The sequence below is a fragment of the Heterodontus francisci genome, unplaced genomic scaffold (assembly GCF_036365525.1).
Source record: "Heterodontus francisci isolate sHetFra1 unplaced genomic scaffold, sHetFra1.hap1 HAP1_SCAFFOLD_506, whole genome shotgun sequence".
Lineage (NCBI taxonomy): Eukaryota > Metazoa > Chordata > Chondrichthyes > Heterodontiformes > Heterodontidae > Heterodontus > Heterodontus francisci.
Genome location: NW_027140876.1, coordinates 26,323 through 47,161, shown reverse-complemented (window position 1 = coordinate 47,161; position 20,839 = coordinate 26,323). Strand labels below are relative to the sequence as shown.

Sequence of the window (20,839 nt, the reverse complement as noted above, 5' to 3'; positions counted from 1 at the left end):
TGTGTGGAGCCACGGGAAATGGGCGAGTTCTTAAATGAATACTTCTCGTCTGTATTTACCGTGGAGATGGTCATGGAAGCTAGTGAGTTCAAGGGAGGGAACAGCGATATCCTGGAGCATATCAACATTACAAATTTGGAGGTTTTGAAGCACATTAAGGTGGATAAATCCCCAGGGCCTGACCAGGTGTATCCTAGGATGCTATGGGAAGCAAGGGAGGAGATTACTGGGGCCCAGGCAGAGATTTTTGTATCATCATTAGCCACGGGTGAGGTACTGGAAGACTGGAGGATAGCTAATGTTGTGCCTTTATTGAAGAAGGGTAGCAGGGATAAGCCAGGGAACTACAGGCTGGTGAGTCTTACATCAGTGGTGGGAAAGTTATTGGAAGGGATTCTGAGAGACAGGATTTATATGCATTTGGAAAGGCAAGGTCTGATTAGGGATAGTCAGCATGGCTTTGTGCGTGGGAAATCATGTCTCACGAATTTGATTGAGTTTTTTGAGGAAGTGACCAAGAGGATTGATGAGGGCAGGGCGGTGAATGTTTTCTACATGGACTTTCGCAAGGCCTTTGACAAGGTCCCGCATGGTAGGCTGGTCCGGAAGGTTCGAACACATGGGATCCAGGGTGAGCTAGCCAATTGGATACAAAATTGGCTTGGTGATAGGAGGCAGAGAGTGGTAGTGGAGGGTTGTTTTTTCAGATTGGAGGCTGGTGACCGGTGGTGTGCCACAGGGATCGGTGCTGGGTCCTCTGTGGTCTGTCATGTATATTAATGACTTGGATGTGAATGCAGGGGGCATGATTAGTAAGTTTGCAGAAGACACCAAAGTTGGTGATATAGTGGACAGTGAAGAAGATTGTCTAAGGGTTACAACAGGATATAGATCAACTGGGAAAGTGGGCAAGGGATTGGCAAATGGAATTTAATGCAGACAAGTATGAAATGATGCATTTTGGGAAGTTAAACCAGGGCAGGACATATACAGGGAATGGCAGGGCCCTGGGGAGTGTTGTTGAGCAGACAGACCTTGGGGTGCAAGTACATAGTTCCCTGAAAGTGGCAAAACAGGTAGACAGGGTGGTGAAGAAGGCGTATGGCATGCTTGCCTTCATCGGCCGAGGCATTGAGTACAAGAGTTGGGACATCATGTTACAGTTGTACATAATGTTGGTTAGGCCGCATTTGGAATACTGTGTGCAGTTCTGGTCGACGCACTACAGGAAAGATGTGATTAAGCTAGAGAGGGTGCAGAAAAGATTCGCAAGGATGTTGCCTGGTTTGGAGGGCTTCTTTTATATATAAAGAGAGATTGGATAGGCTGGGTCTGTTTTCCCTGGAGCGAAAGAGGCTGAGCGGGGACATGATAGAAGTATATAAAATTATGAGAGGCATAGATAGGGTAGATAGCCTGAGTCTGTTTCCCATGGTAGGGGTGACTAAAACAAGAGGGCATAGATTTAAGGTGAGAGGGAGGACGTGTCAAGGGAATCAAAGGGGTACATTTTTCACACAAAGAATAGTGGGTATCTGGAATGAGCTGCCTGAGGAGGTGGTGGAGGCAGGAACAGTAGCAACATTTAAGAGGCATCTGGACAGGTACTTGAATGAGCAAGGCATAGAGGGATATGGAATTCATGCAGGCAGGTGGGATTAGCATAGATGGGGATTATGGTTGGCATGGACGCGGTGGGCCGAAGGGCCTGTTTCTATGCTGCACGACTTTATGACTAATAGCTGCAGCAGAGTTAATTTTTTTGCTTGTCTTCAAGGGGGTGGAGCAAAACCTTCTCAGCTGCATCACACTACGTAACCTTTTTTTTTGATCGAAGAGAACTACACTCCATTTTCAACTGTTTTTTTTGATATCCTTAGGGTTTGAAAACAACAAAATCATTAGTAACAGTATCAACTTAAAAGGAAAGCATCTCCATCAGGAAAGGCAGCGTTTTAGATTAAACTCCAATTGTTTGCAAACTTTTAGCATCTTTTGTGAAAGGTTTCTAATCCAAGGATTTTTTTTTTTACAACAAAGATGATTCCAAATTCCAATTCACTGCAATAAATATTTAAAAATCAAAACTGCCAATGTAATATGAGCGAGCCTCATGTTCGGAATTAAAGACTCCCCAAAACTTGACATAATAAACTCGAAAGTTCATTGTGGCCACAAATGAAATTTGCAGTTTTCTTAACTTAACAGGTCAGTTCACCTTTATAATATAAACTTAACTCAGACTTATTAACTTAGAATACTTATTAACTACACACAGAACAGAATAGCACGTGCTTTTTTTTTAAAAGATACTTAAATGACGTCTTTTTTTCTGTTCTTCCTTCAGGCGCCTTTTCAAATGACTGTAATAAAACCAAAAACTAAAGAAAAAGTTATTTAACATTCTTCAAACAAAAGATTTAACACCAGTTTCTTTTTAAAAAAAACTTTCAACAAACAGAATCTTTCCCAGATCTTTGTTTATTCTTCTCTCCCTTAAACCAATATCCAATTCCTGACATTTGCTACTTAAAACAGTCAGTAAAACATGTCTTTAATTTAAACTGCAAATAAAAGAATAGATTTTAAACTGGAACTCCAATTAAAGCAGTGTTTTAAATTTCAAATTGGATTTCTGCCAGACCTCTTCAGACCTTCAAGGCTGAAGCTTATCTCTCAGAAAATTGTTCATTGCCTTTTCACAGATGTAAAACCAATTTTAAAATAAAAATAAAAACTTTAACTTAAAATATAATTCAATTTTATATTCAATTCTTGGGTGCACAATCTTAAATTGAAATGATCAACAATCACTTTTCACACTCATTCAGTTCCAAACAGCTTAGAAAATTTGATTCCTGTCATGGGTTATAAATACAAAGTACCAAAATCTGTGTCAAATTCCCTGGCCCAATACCAAGGAACACACAGGTTCAAATAGTTCACAACCACAACATGACTCAAGTTCCCACAAAATATACACGTGTAAAACAAAAATGACAAATAACAGACTCGTGCTTTCATCGTTGAGGCCAGACAACAAAGAGTTAACGACTGTCAGTTCTACAAAACACAAGCTGCACATCCCAAGGTCATGCATTTCATTCGTGGAAGCTTCCAACATTCACACATTAGAATCAAAAGACGCAGTAACTTGTTTTTATTCACTTGAAATTTCATTGAAACATAGTCTTTTTTATGTTACTCTGCCATAAACCTAGTCATGGAGCCCTCTGACCCCCTCAGTTATTAATGAGCCATAGGTAAGGCCAGGGTGGGGGCCGAAGGCTCGATTGGAGGTTAGGTGGGGGTGGGGGGTTGTCATCCCAAGGACTGTAACCATCGTCATGGTACTTACTGGACTTATTGGCCAAGTCAGCCCGATTAAAGTCATCATTGTCATCATACTCCCTATCAGCAAACGCACGTATTATACCCCTTTGCGCTGGGGAGCTAACGTGAACATTGGTCCTTTGGAGAATGAGACTGGGAAGTTAATAATGTGAAACAAGGAAATGGCAGAGTTTGAACAAGTCTTTTGTATCTGTCTTCACAGTAGAAGACATTAAAAGCATCCCAAGAATAACAAAAAACAAGAGGCAAAAGAGAGGGAGGAAGTTAAAACAATCAAATATCACAAGAGGAAAAGTATTAGGAAAACTAATGGGACTAAAGACTGACAAGTCCCCTGGACCTGATGGCCTGCAAACTATTGTCTTAAAGGAAGTGGCTGCAGAGATAGTGGATGCATTGGATGCAATCTTCCAAAATTCCCTAGATTCTGGAAAGATCCCAGCCTGTTGGAAAACCAGCCTAACATCTGTCATTGGGAAAATGCTAGAATGCATTATTAAAGGAATATTAGCAGAATATTTAGAAAATCATGATGAGCAGAGCCAACCTGGCTTTATGAAAGGGGAACCATGTGTGACAAATTTATTGGAGTTCTTTGAGGATGTAACAAGCAGGCAGGCAGGGTAGATAAAGGGGAACCAGCAGATGTAGTATATTTGGATTTCCAAAAGGCATTCGATAAGGTTCCATCTAAAAGGATACTACACAAGAGCTCCTGGTGTTCGGGGTAATATATTAGTGTGGATGAAGGATTGGCTAACTGACAGGGAACAAGAGAGTTGGGATAAATGGGGCATTTTCATGTTGGCAAACTGTAACTAGTGGATTGATCAGGGATCAGTGCTGAGGCCTCAACTACTTAAGATCTGTTTTAATGACTTAGACGAAGGGACTGAGTGTAATGTAGCCAAATTTGCAGACGATACAAATATAGGTAGAAAAGCAAGTTGTGAGAAGAACACAGTGTCTGCAGAGAGATACAGGTGAAGTGAGTGGCAAAATTTGGCAGATGGAGTATAATGTGGGAAAATGTGAGGTTGTCCACTTCAGGAGGAATAGAAAAGCAGATTGTTAACATGGAGAGAGACTGCAGATACTGTGGTACAGAGGGATCTGGGTGTCCTTGTACATGAATCACTAAAAGTCAGCTTGCAGGTAAAGAAAGTAATTAGGAAGGCAAATGGAATGTGTTGGTCTTTAATGCAAGGGGGATGGAGTATAAAGGTAGGAAGCCTTGCTACAACTGTACAGGGCTTTGGCGAGTCCGCATCTAGAGTACTCTACAGCTTTGACTTCTTACTTAAAGGAGAGGTATACTTGAAGCAGTTCAGAGAAGGTTCACTAGGCTGATTCCTGGGATGCAGGAGTTGTCTTATGAGGAAAGGTTGAGAAGGTTGGGCCTATACTCACTGGAGTTCAGAAGAATGTGATGTGATCTGATTGAAATGTATAAGATTCTGCGGGGGCTTGATAGGGTCGTTGCTGAGAGAATGTTACCCTTTGTGGGAGAGTCTAGATCTAGGGGGCACAGTTTCAAAATAAGGGGTCTCCCATTTCAGACAGATGAGGAGGAATTTCTTCCCTCAAAGGGTTTTCAATCTTTGGAATTCTGTTCTCCAGAGAGCAGTGAAGGCTGTGGGTCATGGAATATATTCCAGGCTGAAATAAAAACAAGAAATGCTGGAAATACTCAGCAGATCTGGCATCATCTGTGGAGAGAGAAGCAGAGTTAACATTTCAGGTCAATGACCCTTCATCAGAACCAATTCAAACATCTCAACTCAACAAGTCAAAAATATTAAATGAAAATCTGTAAATATAAAAAGAATAAAATACTGTCATACTGAATAAAACGGAACTAAAGATCTTTTAGTTCATCAATTGTCACCCACTCCACATTACCCTGCAGAATATTCTCTATCTCAGGAATAAGTCTGACTTTATCCTGCACTGTATGAGTTAATCTTACTAATGGGTTCTCCCAGTGCAGAGTCTCGGCCGATGGGAGCCTGTCTGAACTGGATTGTGGAGATCAGTAGGACTCACTGGATTTCACTGGGCAGCTGTCAGTGTTATACCTGATGTGGAGAGTTGATCAGAACACTCGGGAAATGCTCGATCCCAGAGCTGACAGCTATTGTACTGATGGGGGACATGGGACTGATATCATGTTTAACAAGACAACGTTCTACCTCTCAATTTCATATTTCTGTGTAACCTTCCTATTAATATTGTATTTATTACAGAATATCAGAATCTGAGAACGCCTGTCACCAACATGGCTGAAGGTTCAAACGGGGGAGAAGATCCAACATCTTCAACAAGGATGAGAATGGACACAGGTAGGTTCACAAAATACGTCAAATATACTTTCTGTCCTGACAAAGGTGTCCAGGTCTTGGGCAAGAACCTGCAGCTCACACAGGAAGAGGGAACAGGACAGGGACTGAGTGAGTGAGCATCTAGAGGGGCATCATATTGACAGGTGGACAGATCCCTGAGCACAGGAACTGTCTAGTAGATACCTGGTATTGGGGACTGTAAGGTGAATGGAGATAGTGGGCAGAATTTTCCCTCCGGGAGTGGGAAATAGAAGTCGAGACAGTTTCTGGGTCCCGAACCCGCCCACGGGGCGGGCGATGGGGTGCAGTTGGAAAACAGTCACAAGCCCTGATTTGTGCCGGCCAACTAATGGCCAGAGGACAGGCTCGCCGTCCAGTTAAGGGTGGCAGGCAGGCCCTTAGGCCCTCCAGCTTCATCAGAGGCTTTTCAGCTTGAAAGGAGTAACAGGCTGAAATAGATGGTAAGTAAGGGAGAGGGTGCTTCAAAATGGAGGCACCCTCTCTATCCTCATCTTTTTAAAACTTAAATTTTAAAAAGAAAATGGATCTTGCAGCCAGGCTAGCAGTGTTGGTGCATCTGCACCTGAATAGACAGGGAGGGTCTGTATGCTTGCCTCGAGCACTAGCCCTCCTGGTCTGCTGCTGAGAGGCCATCTCCAAGCAGTTAAACTGGCCCCAGCTACCTGCGGGGATCTGGAGGCCAACTGGAAAATCCCAGTTGGTTTCCTTTAATTGGCTTCAATAGGCTCTCAGTGAGCCGTATCGGCTACCCACCACATGCCCGGGGGGCGGGGAGTAGTGGGGGAGGTGGTTGCCCTGCCACACGTTTTCCCCCCCCATCAACCACCCCATCTCCGCGCACATGGCTTGAGGCTGGGATGGAGCTGGGGAACTGGCACGTCAGCCAGTCAGCGGGGCTGTTCTGAACACCTGTCCACCTCTGATCCTGGCCCTGGAAGTGTCAAAAAATCAAGATCAGTGACTCAGAGAAAGGTCTTCTTGAGTAACAGTGTGGCACGAGGAAGCAGGAGGTCACCCCGAGTGGGGTCAGGGTGAGAAGCAGGTGGGGCACAGGAGAGTGATAGTGGTGGGAGATTCTATAGTCAGTGGAATAGACAGACTCTTCGACAACCCTGAGCAGGTCCAGAATGGTAAGTTTCGTCCCTGGTGTCAGTGGGAAGAATCACAGAATTGCTACAGCACAGGAGTTGGCCATCCAGCCCATCATGACCGCACTGGCTCTCTGAAAGAGCAACTCCCTCAATTCCATACCCCTGCCTTCTCCCTGTAACCCTGAACATTCTTCCTTTTTCATATAACTGTCTAATTCCTTTTTGAATGCTTCAATTGAACCTGCCTCCACCATGTACTCAGGCAGCGCATTCCAGACCTTAACCACTCGCTGTGTGAAAATGTTTTTCCTCATGTCACTTTTGCTTCTCTTACCAAATACTTTAAATCTGTGCCCTCTCGTTCTCGATCCTTTCACGAATGAGGAACAGTTTCTCTCTCTCTACTCTGTCCAGACCCCACATGATTTTGAATACCTCTGTCAAATCACCTCTCAGCCTTCTGTTCTCCAAGGAAAACAGTCCTAACTTCTTCAATCTATCTTCATTACTGAAATTCCTCATCGCTAGAAGCATTCCAGGTGGGAGCATCTCTGCGAAGCCAGGGAAAGCAGATAATAGCCACGGTTGGAACCAATATCCTGAACATAAGCAATAGGAGCTGGAATAGGCCACTTGTTCCTTCAAGACTGTTCCACCATTCAATATCACGGCTGAACTTCTACTTTAACTCCACCTTCCCGCACGAACCCATATCCCTTCATTCCCTTAGTACCCAAAGATCTCTAGACTTCCATCTTGAATTTGCTCAACAACTGAGTATCCACAGCTCTCTGAAATAGAGAATTTCAGAGATTCGCAACCCTTTGAGTGAGCTAATTTCTCAACTCAGTCCTGTACGGCCAACCCCTTATTCTGAGACTGTCCCCATTTTCTCAATTCCCAACTCAGGGAAACATGTTCTCAGCATCTAACCTGTCAAGCTCCTCGTGAATTTTATATGTTTCAATTAGATCACCTCTCATGCTTCTGAACTCCAGGGAATATCGGCCTAGTCTACTCGATCTCTCCTGAGACAATCCCTTCATCCCAGGAACATGTCTAGTGAACATTTTTTGCACTCCCGCTAGGGCAACTATTTTCTTTCTTGGGTAAGGAGACCGAAACTGCCCACAGTAGATCAGATGTGACCTCATCAATGTTTTGTATAATTATACCAAGACTCCTTTATTCTTATTCCCCAATCCCTTTGTAACAAAAGCTAACTTACCTTTTGCCTCTTTTGAAACATCTGGTGTTCATGAAAGGCACTATATAAATGCAAGTCTTTTTTCTTTAACATGAAGACAGATACAGAGTATTTGTTTGATGTCACTGCCATTTCCCTATTCCCCATTATAATTTCACTTGTCTCTGCTCTTAAAGGGCCCAGATTTACTTTCATTCATCTCTTCCTATTTACATACCTATAGAAACATTTACAATCTGTTTTTATGTCTCTTGCTAATCTACTCTCCTATTCTCTTTCCTTGTTAATTTCTTGGTCCTCCTTTGCTGAATTCTGCAATCATCGGGCTTATTACTCTTCTAGGCAACATTATAAGCCTCTTCCTTTGATTTAATACTAACTTTAACTCTTCTTGTTAGCCATGGTTGGACCACTTTTTCTGTAGGTTTTTGAGCCTTAAAGGGATATGTTTATGACTGTATGACATAATTTGAAAAAGTCATAAAACAGCAGTCACAGTAAATAGTTGTTTTTCAGACTGGAGAATGGTAGATAGTGGTGTTCTCCAAGGGTCAGTGTTAGGACCACTTTTTTTTTTGCAATATATAAATAACTTGGATCTTGGAATAGAATAGAATCTCAAAATTTGTCGATGACACCAAACTTGGCGGAGTGGCAAACAGTGAAGATGAGACCGCACCTGCCGTATTGGGTCCAGTTTTTGTCTCCTTACCTTAGGAAAGATATACTTGCCATAGAGGGAGTGCTATGAAGGTTCACCAAACTAATTCCTGGGATGGAGGGACTGTCCTCTGAGGAAAGATTAAATAGACTGGGCCTTTGTTTCTCTGGAGTTTAGAAGAATGAGAGGTGATCTCATTCAAATATACAAAATTCTTACAGGGCTCAGCACAGTAGATGCAGGAAGGATGTTTCTCTTGGTTGGGGAGTATAAAACTAGGGGACACAGTCTCAGAATAAGGGACAGGCCATTTAGGACTGAGGTGAGGAGGAACTTCTTAACTCGGAGGGTGGTGAATCTTTGGAATTCTCTGCCCCGGAGGACTGTGGAGGCTCAGTCATTGAGTATGTTCAAGATTGAGATCAATAGATTTCTACATATTGAAAACATCAAGGGATACGGAGATATTGCAGGAAAATGGTGTAGAAGTAGATCAGCCATGGTCTCATTGAATGGCGGAGTGGGCTCAAAGAGCTGAATGGCCTCATCCTGCTTCTATTTCTTATGCTCTTAAACTGCCTGGAACAGGACATAGATATACTAGCAGAATGGGCAGACAAGCGGCAGATGGAATTTTGTCTTTTGGCAAAAGGGATAGGGTAAGACAATATAGTCTTAATAGCACAGTTCTAAAGAGTGTGGAAGACCAGGGGGACCTGGGGGTGCATACATATCGATCTTTGAAGATGGCAGGACCTATTGAGAGGGTGGTTCGGAAAGCATATGGGATCATGGGCTTTACAATTCGAGGCATAGAGTACAAAAGCAGGGAGGTTATGCTGAACCTTTATAAAGCTCTGGCAACTAGACTAATCTATCCAGTACTGATCACTATACCTGAGGAAAGATGTGAGGGTCCTTGAGAGGGTACACAGGAGATTTACCAGAAAGGTTTGCAGGGATGGGGGATTTTAGTTACAAGGTTAAGTTGGAAATGCTGGGGTGAGGGGCAATTTGCTCAAGGTGTACAAGATTATGACAGGTTTAGATAAGTTAGATAAAGAAAAAGTGTTTCCATTCACTGATGTACAAGGACTAAGGGACACAGACTGAAGGTTTTGTGTAAGAGATGCAGGAGGAATGTGAGAAGAACCTTTTTTACACAGCGAGTGGTAATGACGTGGAATTCACTGCCCACGAGGATGGTGGAAGCAGAGACAATCAGTGATTTCAAAAGGAAATTGGATGGACACTTGAAGGAAATGAACTTGCAGGGCTACGGGGATCAAGCAGGGGAGTGGGACTAATTGGATAGTTCCAATGAGAGCCAGCATGGACTCAATGGGCTGAATGGCCTCCTTCTGTGTGGTAAATGACTCTTACTCAGACACAACCTTCCTTTATCAAATCCATGCTGACCTTCTTTGATTAACCTGTGTCTCCCAAAGTGAAGATTAATCTTGTCTCTCTGAATTTCTTCCAATAATTTTCGCACCACTGAGGTTAGGCTGACTGGCCTGTAATTGCTCGCTCTATCCCTTTCTCCCTTTTTAAATAATGGTACAATGTTAGATATGGTTGTCTAGATCACAATGTTCTCCACAAATTCCCACTTGCTGCAGTTAAAGCCCTGCCATGACCATTCCGTTTTATTGATTTGATTAGTTGATTATTTTAAAAATTATTTTAATTGATCAATTATCTTAGCATAATTAATTGTTTTTTCTGGTTAAAGTTAGTAATTTAGTAAAGTAATAGCAAGTTAAAGTTTCCTAGTTTAGAGACAAATCAAAAATGGTCACCAGCAACTGGAGGTATATAAAAAATAAAAAGCAGCATCTCATTTCCTCTCTGCACTGAATTACAACTTGCACCAAATTCTTGACTTTAGCTCTCTGTTAACAAAACACTCTTTCCTGACCACTGTGTGGCAGTAAATATTGTTCACTTAGATAGAGTTTATAACTCACCCAAGTTACAACTGTTAACTCAGCTTCCTGTTCCAGTTATTAACATCTATTCAGATAGTCACTTTCAGCTGATTGACAGTTAACTCTCACTGACAGGCAGTTTCTGTTAACTCGGTCTCTTCACTAACTTGCAGGCCCTTTTACAGTTTTGTTAAAGTCAGTCAATTTCTAAATGTAAAACTAAATTTTAGCTTGAGAAATAATTATCAGGGAATCCCCCTGCACCAAATTCCTGACTTTAACATTCTGTTAAGAAAACGCTTTATTCCATGCTCACTGCCGTACAAATACTGTCTACTTATATCGAGTTTAGTTGCCACAATTTTGCCCATACATTTAATCTATCAATACCTTTGTTGAATTTTATGTTTCCACTGTGTACAATGCTACTGATATTGTGTCATTGGCAAACTTGGATATGTGGTTTACTGTCCCATCATCTACATTGTTAATAAATATGGTGAATAGTGGAGGCCCCAACACAGATTCTTGCAGGACACTAGTCACATCCTGCTGATTGGATAATTCAGATCCTGAACCTGTTCTTGGGAAAGGTTAACCACAGTGTCCTCTCCCCACACATGTTGCTTGACCTGTTGAATATGTCCAGTATTTCCTGCTTTTATTTCAGATTTCCAGCGTCCACAGTATTTTGCTTTTTATAATACGACAAGAAACTGGTTTGTTATTGGTGAAAAGATGTATGTTACCTCCCTGGTACAATCCCTTCCTACTGCTGTCTCCACCTTCTCTCACTCCCACTTCTCCCCAATCCCCCTCTGCTCTCCACAATCCCACCTCCTGCAGTTATCTATACCCCATCCCTGTAGTTCTCTCTAGTCTTGACTATTCTAATGCTCTCCTGGACAAGCTTCCATCTTCCATAAACTCATTCAAATCTCTGCTACCAGTATCCTAACTCATACCAAGTCCTGTACACCCATCACCCTGTACTGGCTGACCTACATTGGCTCTGGGTCCAGCAACACCTTTATTTTAAAATTCTCATCCTTTTTTTTCCAATCCCTCCATGGCCTGGCCCCTCTCTATCTCTGTAACCTCACCCAGACCCACAGTCCTCTGAGGTATCTGCCCTCCTCCAATTCTGGCCTCTTGTGAATCCTCAATTTTAATCACTCCACTATTGGTGGCCGTGCCTTTAACTGTTGAACACAAAAGCTCCAGAAATCCCTCCCTCATCCTTTCCACCTCTCTACCTGTCTTTCATCCTTTAAAACACTCCTCAACACCTATCTCTTTCACCAAGCAACTATCCTGATGTTCTTATGTTGCTGTGTTTTAAATTCTGTTTGATCATGTTCCTGTGAAGTGTGTTGGGATGTTTGATTACATTAAAGCCACTACATAAATGAAAGTGATAATAGTGGTAGTACTAGTAACAATAATGGCTGTATTGGCCTGTAAGCCTGTCTTATCAATCCGATACTTGGGATATCTGGCTATCCTACTCTGCTATGTTCTTTCCTGTGTGTCATTTCCTATTGAATTTCCTGCAGATACTGTGCAGGATATTCAGACTGTCTACCCTCTGTGTCACTGTTATCCTGCGGAGACAGTGCCCGAGAGATGATTCCCCTTGTGGCACACACAGTAACTGCCCCCCTATGGTGGCACAGTGCCCTCTCTGCCCTCTTGTGACAGACATAAGAACATAAGAAATAGAAGCAGGAGTAGGCCAGACGGCCTCTCAAACCTGTTCCCCCATGAAATAAGATCAAAACTGATCTGAACTTGGCCTGAAACCCATTTTCCTGCCTGATCCACATAACCCTTGATTGCTTCATAGTTCAAAAATCTGTCAGTCTCAGACTTTGATATATTCAGTGACCCAGCCTCCACGACTTTCTGGGGGAGAGAATTCCAGAGATTCATGACCTTCTGAGAGAAGAAATTCCTCCTTATCTCTGTCTTAAATGGGTGACCCTTTATTCTGAAACTGTGCCCCTGAGTTTCTAGATTCCCCCATGAGGGGAAACATCCTCTCAGCATCTACACTGTCAAACCCCCTCATAATCTCATGTTTCAATTTGATCACCACTCATTCTTCTAAACTCCAATGTGTATGGACCCAAAGTGACCAAACTTTTCTCAGAAGACAACCCACTCCTTCATCCCAGAATTCAAACCAGTGAACTTTCTCTGAATTATCTCCCAATGCAAGTATATCCCCCTTTAAATAAAGAGCACAAAACTGTACACAGTACACTAGGTGTGGAAGATGCAGTGCATTGCCATTCTTTGGCTCGGTCAGTAGAGTGCAGGGCTGGGTGAGTGGGGTGCAGGTGCGAGTCTGGGTGAGTGGGATGCGGGCAAGGGGCATGTTGAGGGGGATGTGAGCACAGGACTGGGTGAATGGAGTGAGAGGCAGGGTCAGTGGGGTGCGGGTCTGGGTGAGTGGGGTGCAGGCACGGTGCGTGTTGAGGGGGGTGTGAGCGCACAGCTGGGTGAGTGGGTTGCGGGTCTGGGTGATGGAGTGCGGGTGCAGACGCGGGGCTGGGTCGAGATAGTGTGGGGTCAGATTTGGAGGAGTGCAGAGATGTTGAAGGCTGGTCAGGGTGGAGATGTTTCAGTTGATATCCGAAGCTTTGTTCTAATTCTGCAGCCTGCATTAAACATTGTGAAGACTGAGGACATGGTCTTCACCCACTGCTACGAATTCTGTTCCCTCGCCATTGATTCCGTCCCCGTCGCAGGCAATGTCTCAGATTGAACCAGACTGTTCACAACCTCAGTGTCCTGTTTGAGGCCGGGCTGAGCTTCCAAGATGATATTCTGTTCATCATAATGACCGCTTCCTTCCACCTCTGTAACATTGCACATCTTCACCCTGCTTCAGCCCATCTGTGGCAGATCCCCGAATCCCTACTTTTATCATCTGTAGACCTGATTTCCCGAGGCTCTCTGGAGCAGCTTTGCTCCTTTCACCTTTCATAAACCCCCACCATCTGAAACCTCCTCCAGCGCTGCAATCCCCCCACCATCTGAACCCTCCTCCAGCCCTGCAATCCCCCCACCATCTGTAATCTCCTCCAGCCCTGCAATCCCCCCACCATCTGTAATCTCCTCCAGTCCTGCAATCCCCCCACCATCTGTAATCTCCTCCAGTCCTGCAATCCCCCCACCATCTGTAACCTCCTCCAGCCCTGCAATCCCCCCACCATCTGTAATCTCCTCCAGCCCTGCAATCCCCCCACCATCTGTAATCTCCTCCAGCCCTGCAATCCCCCCACCATCTGTAACCTCCTCCAGCCCTGCAATCCCCCCACCATCTGTAACCTCCTCCAGCCCTGCAATCCCCCCACCATCTGTAACCTCCTCCAGCCCTGCAATCCCCCCCACCATCTGTAACCTCCTCCAGCCCTGCAATCCCCCCACCATCTGTAATCTCCTCCAGCCCTGCAATCCCCCCACCATCTGTAATCTCCTCCAGCCCTGCAATCCCCCCACCATCTGTAACCTCCTCCAACCCTGCAATCCCCCTACCAGTAAATTCTCGCCCTTCCTCCAACTCTCTTCTCTTGTACATTTCACCCTCTCCTCACCATTCCTGCAGCTGTCCCAGCTATGCTCTGTAGTTGCTTTCCTAAACCTCTACTCCTCCTTCTCCTCACTTTGGACCCTCTTATAGCTCAATTCTTTGACCAATATTTTGTCCATCACAGCTTCTACCTCCTTTTATTCAGCGCCAATTTTTGTCTGACTCAGTTTCTTTGAAGTGCCTTGGGGTGTTTTTTCAATATTTAAAATGCTGTGGGAATATAATTTGTTGTGTGTTTATTATACCAGTGTCAACATGAGTGAAACAGCAGAGAAGTGAATTTTACTTTGTCTCAAATTTGGTTATAAATTAATGCCAGAGAATAACTTGAACTGTAGTTTGGTGATATTATTGATCTGAGACTGAAACACTGAGCAAAATACCCCAAGCTGCTTAACAAGAGCATTATCAATAAAAAAAAATGACACAGACACCGAATGAGATATCAGGGTACAGGACTAAAGCTTGGTCAAAGACCAAGGTTACAGATGGTTGGGGGAGATTGCAGGGCTGGTTTCAAGGGGAATTTTAAAGGAGGAGAGATTGTTAGCCAGAGTTTAGGGCCTTGGTAGCTGAAGGCACTGCTGCCAATGGTGAAGCATTTAAAATCAGGCTGCACTATGTGCCAGATTTGGAGGAGTGCAGAGATGTCGAAGGCTTGTAAACTGGAGGAGGTTGCAGAGATAGGAAGGGCGAGACTGTGGAGGGATTTGAATAGTAAAGATGAGGATTTTAAAATTGAGGTGTTGTCAGACTGAGAGCCAATGTACATCAGTGACCACAGGTGATGGGGAAATGAGACTTGGTGTGAGTTCGGATAGGAGCAGCAGAGTTTTGGAATATTGGTAAGGTAGAGCTGGATGTCATCGACGTGTATGTGAAATCTAATCCTGTGTTTTCGGATGATGTCACCATAGGGAGGGAGATCTACGTTTCCCAACCGAGGCAAGATGTAAGACTATTTTGATAAAAGTAGTTTCTTGAGACTAGAAAGAAGCATCACCAAACAACTTGTCCAGCTAACAGCTGAGAAAATCCAGCAAAACAGAAGGGAGGCACCCTGCTGTAAAATTCTACATGTTTAACTTATGCAGCAGTGAAATTAGAAATGATCCTCTGTCTTCAAACTGAAATTTCAACCTAGAGAGAAAACTACAAATACCCCAGGCCTGCAACTAACGAGAACTTGACTTCTGAGAGAATTCAACAGGTTTACTGTGAACCTCGGAACACTTCCTCACCTGAAAACTACTGACCCCCTTTTCCTCTCTTTCTGTATCTTTTATTTTTTTTTTATTTAGAGATACAGCACTGAAACAGGCCCTTCGGCCCACCGAGTTTGTGCCGACCAACAACCACCCATTTATACTGACCCTACAGTAATCCCATATTCCCTATCACCTACCTACACTAGGGGCAATTTACAACGGCCAATTTACCGATCACCTGCAAGTCTTTGGCTGTGGGAGGAAACCGGAGCACCCGGCGGAAACCCACGCGGTCACAGGGAGAACTTGCAAACTCCGCACAAGCAGTACCCATAATTGAACCCGGGTCCCTGGAGCTGTGAACCCCTACAATCATTCATTTCAAGATGGCTCCTGGGCTATAAGCTCCCTAGGAAGCTCCCTTGCTGTGCAACTCTATCCACGGTCATCTGCTCCCTTTCTCAGTGCTTTCTCCCCCAATCTACCCTCTTAAACTGTTTAAATTCCCCTGGCTCTTTATTCAGCACGTTTTAGCCCTAACTACAAGTTAACAGCTAGTTTAATGTTACCTGGGCCCACTGCCCTCCCCCAGCCGTACCTGCTCTTTGTTTTATTCATTGAGCACTCAATGAAATTGAATGAAATCCGGACGAAATTACAAAGTACTCTGATCTTTTATCCTGCTGTCTACACCGTCCAGGGTGTCCGCGGCCACTGCGTGCGGTAAGTCCATTGTAGAGAGGAAGGAGCAGCGGAACCCTAGGGTAATAAGACTATTACAGAGGGGAAGCCTTGAGAAAAAGGTGCCCTGAACACGTCAAAAGCCACGAACGGCTCCTCGGCCACAACTTCAAAGCGCCCACGGGAGATGTGAGGCCCGTAGCGTATCTGTAGCGCAATGTCGGCAAATTCCTGCTGGTGCCGGCGCCCGCGGCTGTCGCTCACCCCCCGGAGGACGCGGATGAGCTTTCCCGGTGTCGATGGTGGGAACTGATGAAATGGTTTATTAACTGCACCCCCTTTTCACCCCCTTCCCCTTCCCAGCTCCACTCTCCCAGCTCACCACCCACCCCCACCCCCTGCACCCCCTCCCCCCTTCGCAACCCCTTCCCAGCTCCCCCCTGCACCCCATTCCCCCTTCCCAGCTCCCCCTCGCACCCTCTTCCTTCCACCCCTCCCCCTCGCACCCCCTCCTCCCACCAGCATCCTCCTACCCCTGTGTAGGGGCCCGAACAGCCCCACTGCCTTGTGGGCGTCTGGGGAAAGACCAAGGCTAAGGGAGTGAACCCTAACAGAAAATCCGGAGCGGAACCCCGTAGGCGGTCATGTGTCACCATTGGCATGTTTCCGGCAGTTCCTGCAGCCATACCGGTGCCAAATGTCGTGCTCTGCACTCCTTTGGACCCCACCAGAAAGGCCGAGAGGGGGGTTTTGACACTTGGGCAATTCACAACCTCCATACATTCGCCCAGGGATGCGCCATGGAGAGGTCACTCCATAGTCGCCTCACAGCGACCAAAACAACACGTAAGGCAGCAGTTACGGGTTATAAGTCCAGTTCAATTGGCGTAGAGATTGGGTGCCACGGGTTGCCTTTGTCAGTGGGAGAGGTCATCGCACCTCACTGGACAGCTACCGCCCGCCTCAAACCGGGCAGCCCCCCGTCAATAAGGTTCTGTCCCGCCACAGTCCACCTGCTTCAATGGGTGCTTGGAGCTCAGGGTCATTGCCCAAAACGTGGCCTGCAACACCGCACCAAACAGCACGTAAAAAGGAAAGAAGGTACCAGCCCTTCTATTTGCAAGCTGGAACGTCAGAACTATGTGTCCTGGCCTGTCGGAAGACCTTACACAAATCAACGATTCTCGGAGGACCGCCATCATTAACAACGAGCTCAGTAGACTCAATGTAGACATTGCAGCACTTCAGGAGACACGCCTCCCTGCGAGTGGATCTCTTAGAGAGCAAGACTACACCTTCTACTGGCAGGGTAGGGATCCTGAAGAACCAAGACAGCATGGAGTGGGCTTCGCCATCAGAAACTCTTTGCTCAGCATGATAGAGGCACCCTCAAATGGCTCGGAACGCATACTGTCCATCCGACTGTTCACCGTCTCTGGTCCAGTATACCTACTCAGCATCTATGCTCCAACACTCTGTTCCCCACCTGAAGCTAAAGACCAGTTCTACGAGGAACTCCATAATATCAATAGTAGCATCCCCAACACCGAACACCTGTTCCTGCTGGGGAACTTTAATGCCAGGGTTGGGGCCGACCATGACTCATGGCCCTCCTCCCTTGGGCGCTATGGCGGTGGAAGAATGAATGAGAATGGACAGAGACTGCTGGAGTTGTGTACCTATCATAACCTCTGCATCACCAACTCGTTCTTTCACACTAAACCCTGTCACCAGGTTTCATGGAGGCACCCAAGAGTGCATCGTTGGCACCAGCTGGACCTCGTTGTCACAAGGCGAGCCTCCATAAACAAGTTCAAGTCAAACGCAGCTTCCACAGTGTGCACTGCGACACCGACCACTCCCTGGTGTGCAGCAAAGTTAGACGCAAACCAAAGAAGCTGCATCACTCCAAGCAGAAGGGCCACCCGCGCATCAACACTAACAGAATTTATTATCCACAGCTGTTACAAAAATTTCTAAATTCACTTGTAAAAGCCCTTCAAAACACTCCCATAGGGGATGCTGAGACCAAGTGGGCCCACATGAGAGACGCCATCGATGAGTCAGCTTTGACCACCAATGGCAAAATTGTGAAGAGGAATGCAGACTGGTTTCAATCTCATTTTGAAAAGCTGAAACCTGTCATAGCCGCTAAGCGCATTGCACTGTTGAACTACAAGAAAGCCGCCAGCGAGTCAACATCTGTAGCACTTAAAGCAGCCAGAAGCACTGCACAAAGAACAGCCAGGCGCTGCGCAAATGACTACTGGCAACACCTATGCAGTCATATTCAACTGGCCTCCGATACTGGAAACATCAGAGGAATGTATGATGGCATTAAGAGAGCTTTTGGGTCAACCATCAAGAAGATCGTCCCCCTCAAATCTAAATCAGGGGACACAATCACTGACCAACGCAAGCAAATGGACAGCTGGGTTGAGCACGACCTAGAACTGTACTCCCGGGAGAATGTTGTCACTGAGACCGCCCTCAATGCAGCCCAGTCTCTGCCAGTCATGGATGAGCTGGACGTACAGCCAACAAAATCGGAACTCAGTGATGCCATTGATTCTCTGGCCAGCAGAAAAGCCCCTGGGAAGGACGGCATTACCCCTGAAATAATCAAGACTGCCAAGCCTGCTATACTTTCAGCACTACATGAACTGCTTTGCCTGTGCTGGGACAAGGTGGCAGTACCTCAGGACATGCGCGATGCCAATATCATCACCCTCTATAAGAACAAAGGTGACCGCGGTGACTGCCACAACTACTGTGGAATCTCCCTGCTCAGCATAGTGGGGAAAGTCTTTGCTCGAGTCGCTTGAAACAGGCTCCAGAAGCTGGCCGAGCGCGTCTACCCTGAGGCACAGTGTGGTTTTCGAGCATAGAGATCCACCATTGACATGCTGTTCTCCGTTCGCCAGCTACAGGAGAAATGCCGTGAACAACAGATGCCCCTCTATGTTGCTTTCACTGATCTCACCAAAGCCTTTGACCTCGTCAGCAGACATCGGCACTTCAGACGACTAGAAAAGATCGGATGTCCACCAAAGCTACTAAGTATCATCACCTCATTCCATGACAATATTAAAGGCACAATTCAGCATAGCGGCACCTCACCAGACCCTTTTCCTATCCTGAGTGGCGTGAAACGGGGCTGTGTTCTCGCACCTACACTGTTTGGGATTTTCTTCTCCCTGCTGCTCTCACATGCGTTCAAGTCTTCAGAAGAAGGAATTTTCCTCCACACAAGATCAGGGGGCAGGTTGTTCAACCTTGCCCGTCTAAGAGCGAAGACCAAAGTACGGAAAGTCCTCATCAGGGAACTCCTCTTTGCTGACGATGCTGCTTTAACATCTCACACTGAAGAGTGTCTGCAGAGTCTTATCGACAGGTTTGCGGCTGCCTGCAACGAATTTGGCCTAACCATCAGCCTCAGGAAAATGTACATCATGGGACAGGACGTCAGAAATGCTCCATCCATCAATATCGGCGACCATGCTCTGGAAGTGGTTGAAGAGTCCACCGACCTAGGCTCAACTATCACCAGTAACCTGTCTCTCGATGCAGAAATTAACAAACTCATGGGAAAGGCTTCCACTGCTATGTCCAGACTGGCCAAGAGGGTGTGGGAAAATGGCGCACTGACACGGAACACAAAAGTCCGAGTGTATCAAGCCTGTGTCCTCAGTACCTTGCTCTACGTCAGCGAGGCCTGGACAACATATGTCAGCCAAGAGCGACGTCTCAATTCATTCCATCTTCGTTGCCTCCGGAGAATCCTTGGCATCAGGTGACAGGACCGTATCTCCAACACAGAAGTCCTCGAGGCGGCCAACATCCCCAGCTTATACACACTACTAAGCCAGCGGTGCTTGAGATGGCTTGGCCATGTGAGTCGCATGGAAGATGGCAGGATCCCCAAAGACACATTGTACAGCGAGCTCGCCACTGGTATCAGACCCACTGGCCATCCATGTCTCCGCTTTAACGACGTCTGCAAACGCGACATGAAATCCTGTGACATTGATCACAAGTTGTGGGAGTCAGTTGCCAGCGGTCGCCAGAGCTGGCGGGCGGCCATAAAGGTGGGGCTAAAGTGTGGCGAGTCGAAGAGACTTAGCAGTTGGCAGGAAAAAAGACAGTAGCGCAAGGGGAGAGCGAACTGTATAACAGTCCCGACAACCAATTTTTTCTGCAGCACCTGTGGAAGAGTCTGTCACTCTTAATATTGGCCTTTATTGCCACTCCAGGCGCTGCTCCACAAACCAGTGACCACCTCCAGGCGCTTACCCATTGTCTGTCGTGACAAGGAGGCCAAAGAAGAAGAAGCCGACAGTAATCCCATATTCCCTACCACCTGCCTGCACTAGGGGCAATTTACAATGGCCAATTTACTTATCATCTGAAAGTCTTTGGCTGTGGGAGGAAACCAAAGCACCCGGCGAAAACCCACGCAGTCACAGGGAGAACTTGCAAACTCCGCACAGGCAGTACCCAGAATTGAACCCGGGTCCCTGGAGCTCTGAGGCTGCGGTGCTAACCACTGCGCCGCCGTGCGTGCGTGCGGATATGACAATTTCAGGATAAGGCGTGTTGCTCAATAAATAATTGATCTCTTTTAAACCTACAAGAAAACCTGTTACTGTCTGTTCATTTGACAAATACGACTCCAAGGGGTTAAACCCGAATTGCATAACCACTTTCTGCGGTCAGATGGGAGTTGAACAGTGGGAACCACCCAA

At 45.8% G+C, this 20,839-nt stretch overlaps 1 protein-coding gene across 3 annotated transcripts in view; it reads left to right on the top strand.

The window, feature by feature from the left end:
- The window catches only part of LOC137361318 (NACHT, LRR and PYD domains-containing protein 3-like), a 126,551-nt gene that overhangs the window by 84,545 nt on the left and 21,167 nt on the right, over positions 1 to 20,839 (top strand). For all 3 annotated transcript variants that reach the window (XM_068026217.1, XM_068026216.1, XM_068026218.1), the window contains exon 3: positions 5,601 to 5,696. In XM_068026217.1, the coding sequence (XP_067882318.1) occupies positions 5,633 to 5,696 (64 nt within the window). In that variant the 5' untranslated portion in view covers positions 5,601 to 5,632. The remainder of the gene's footprint in view (positions 1 to 5,600; positions 5,697 to 20,839) is intronic.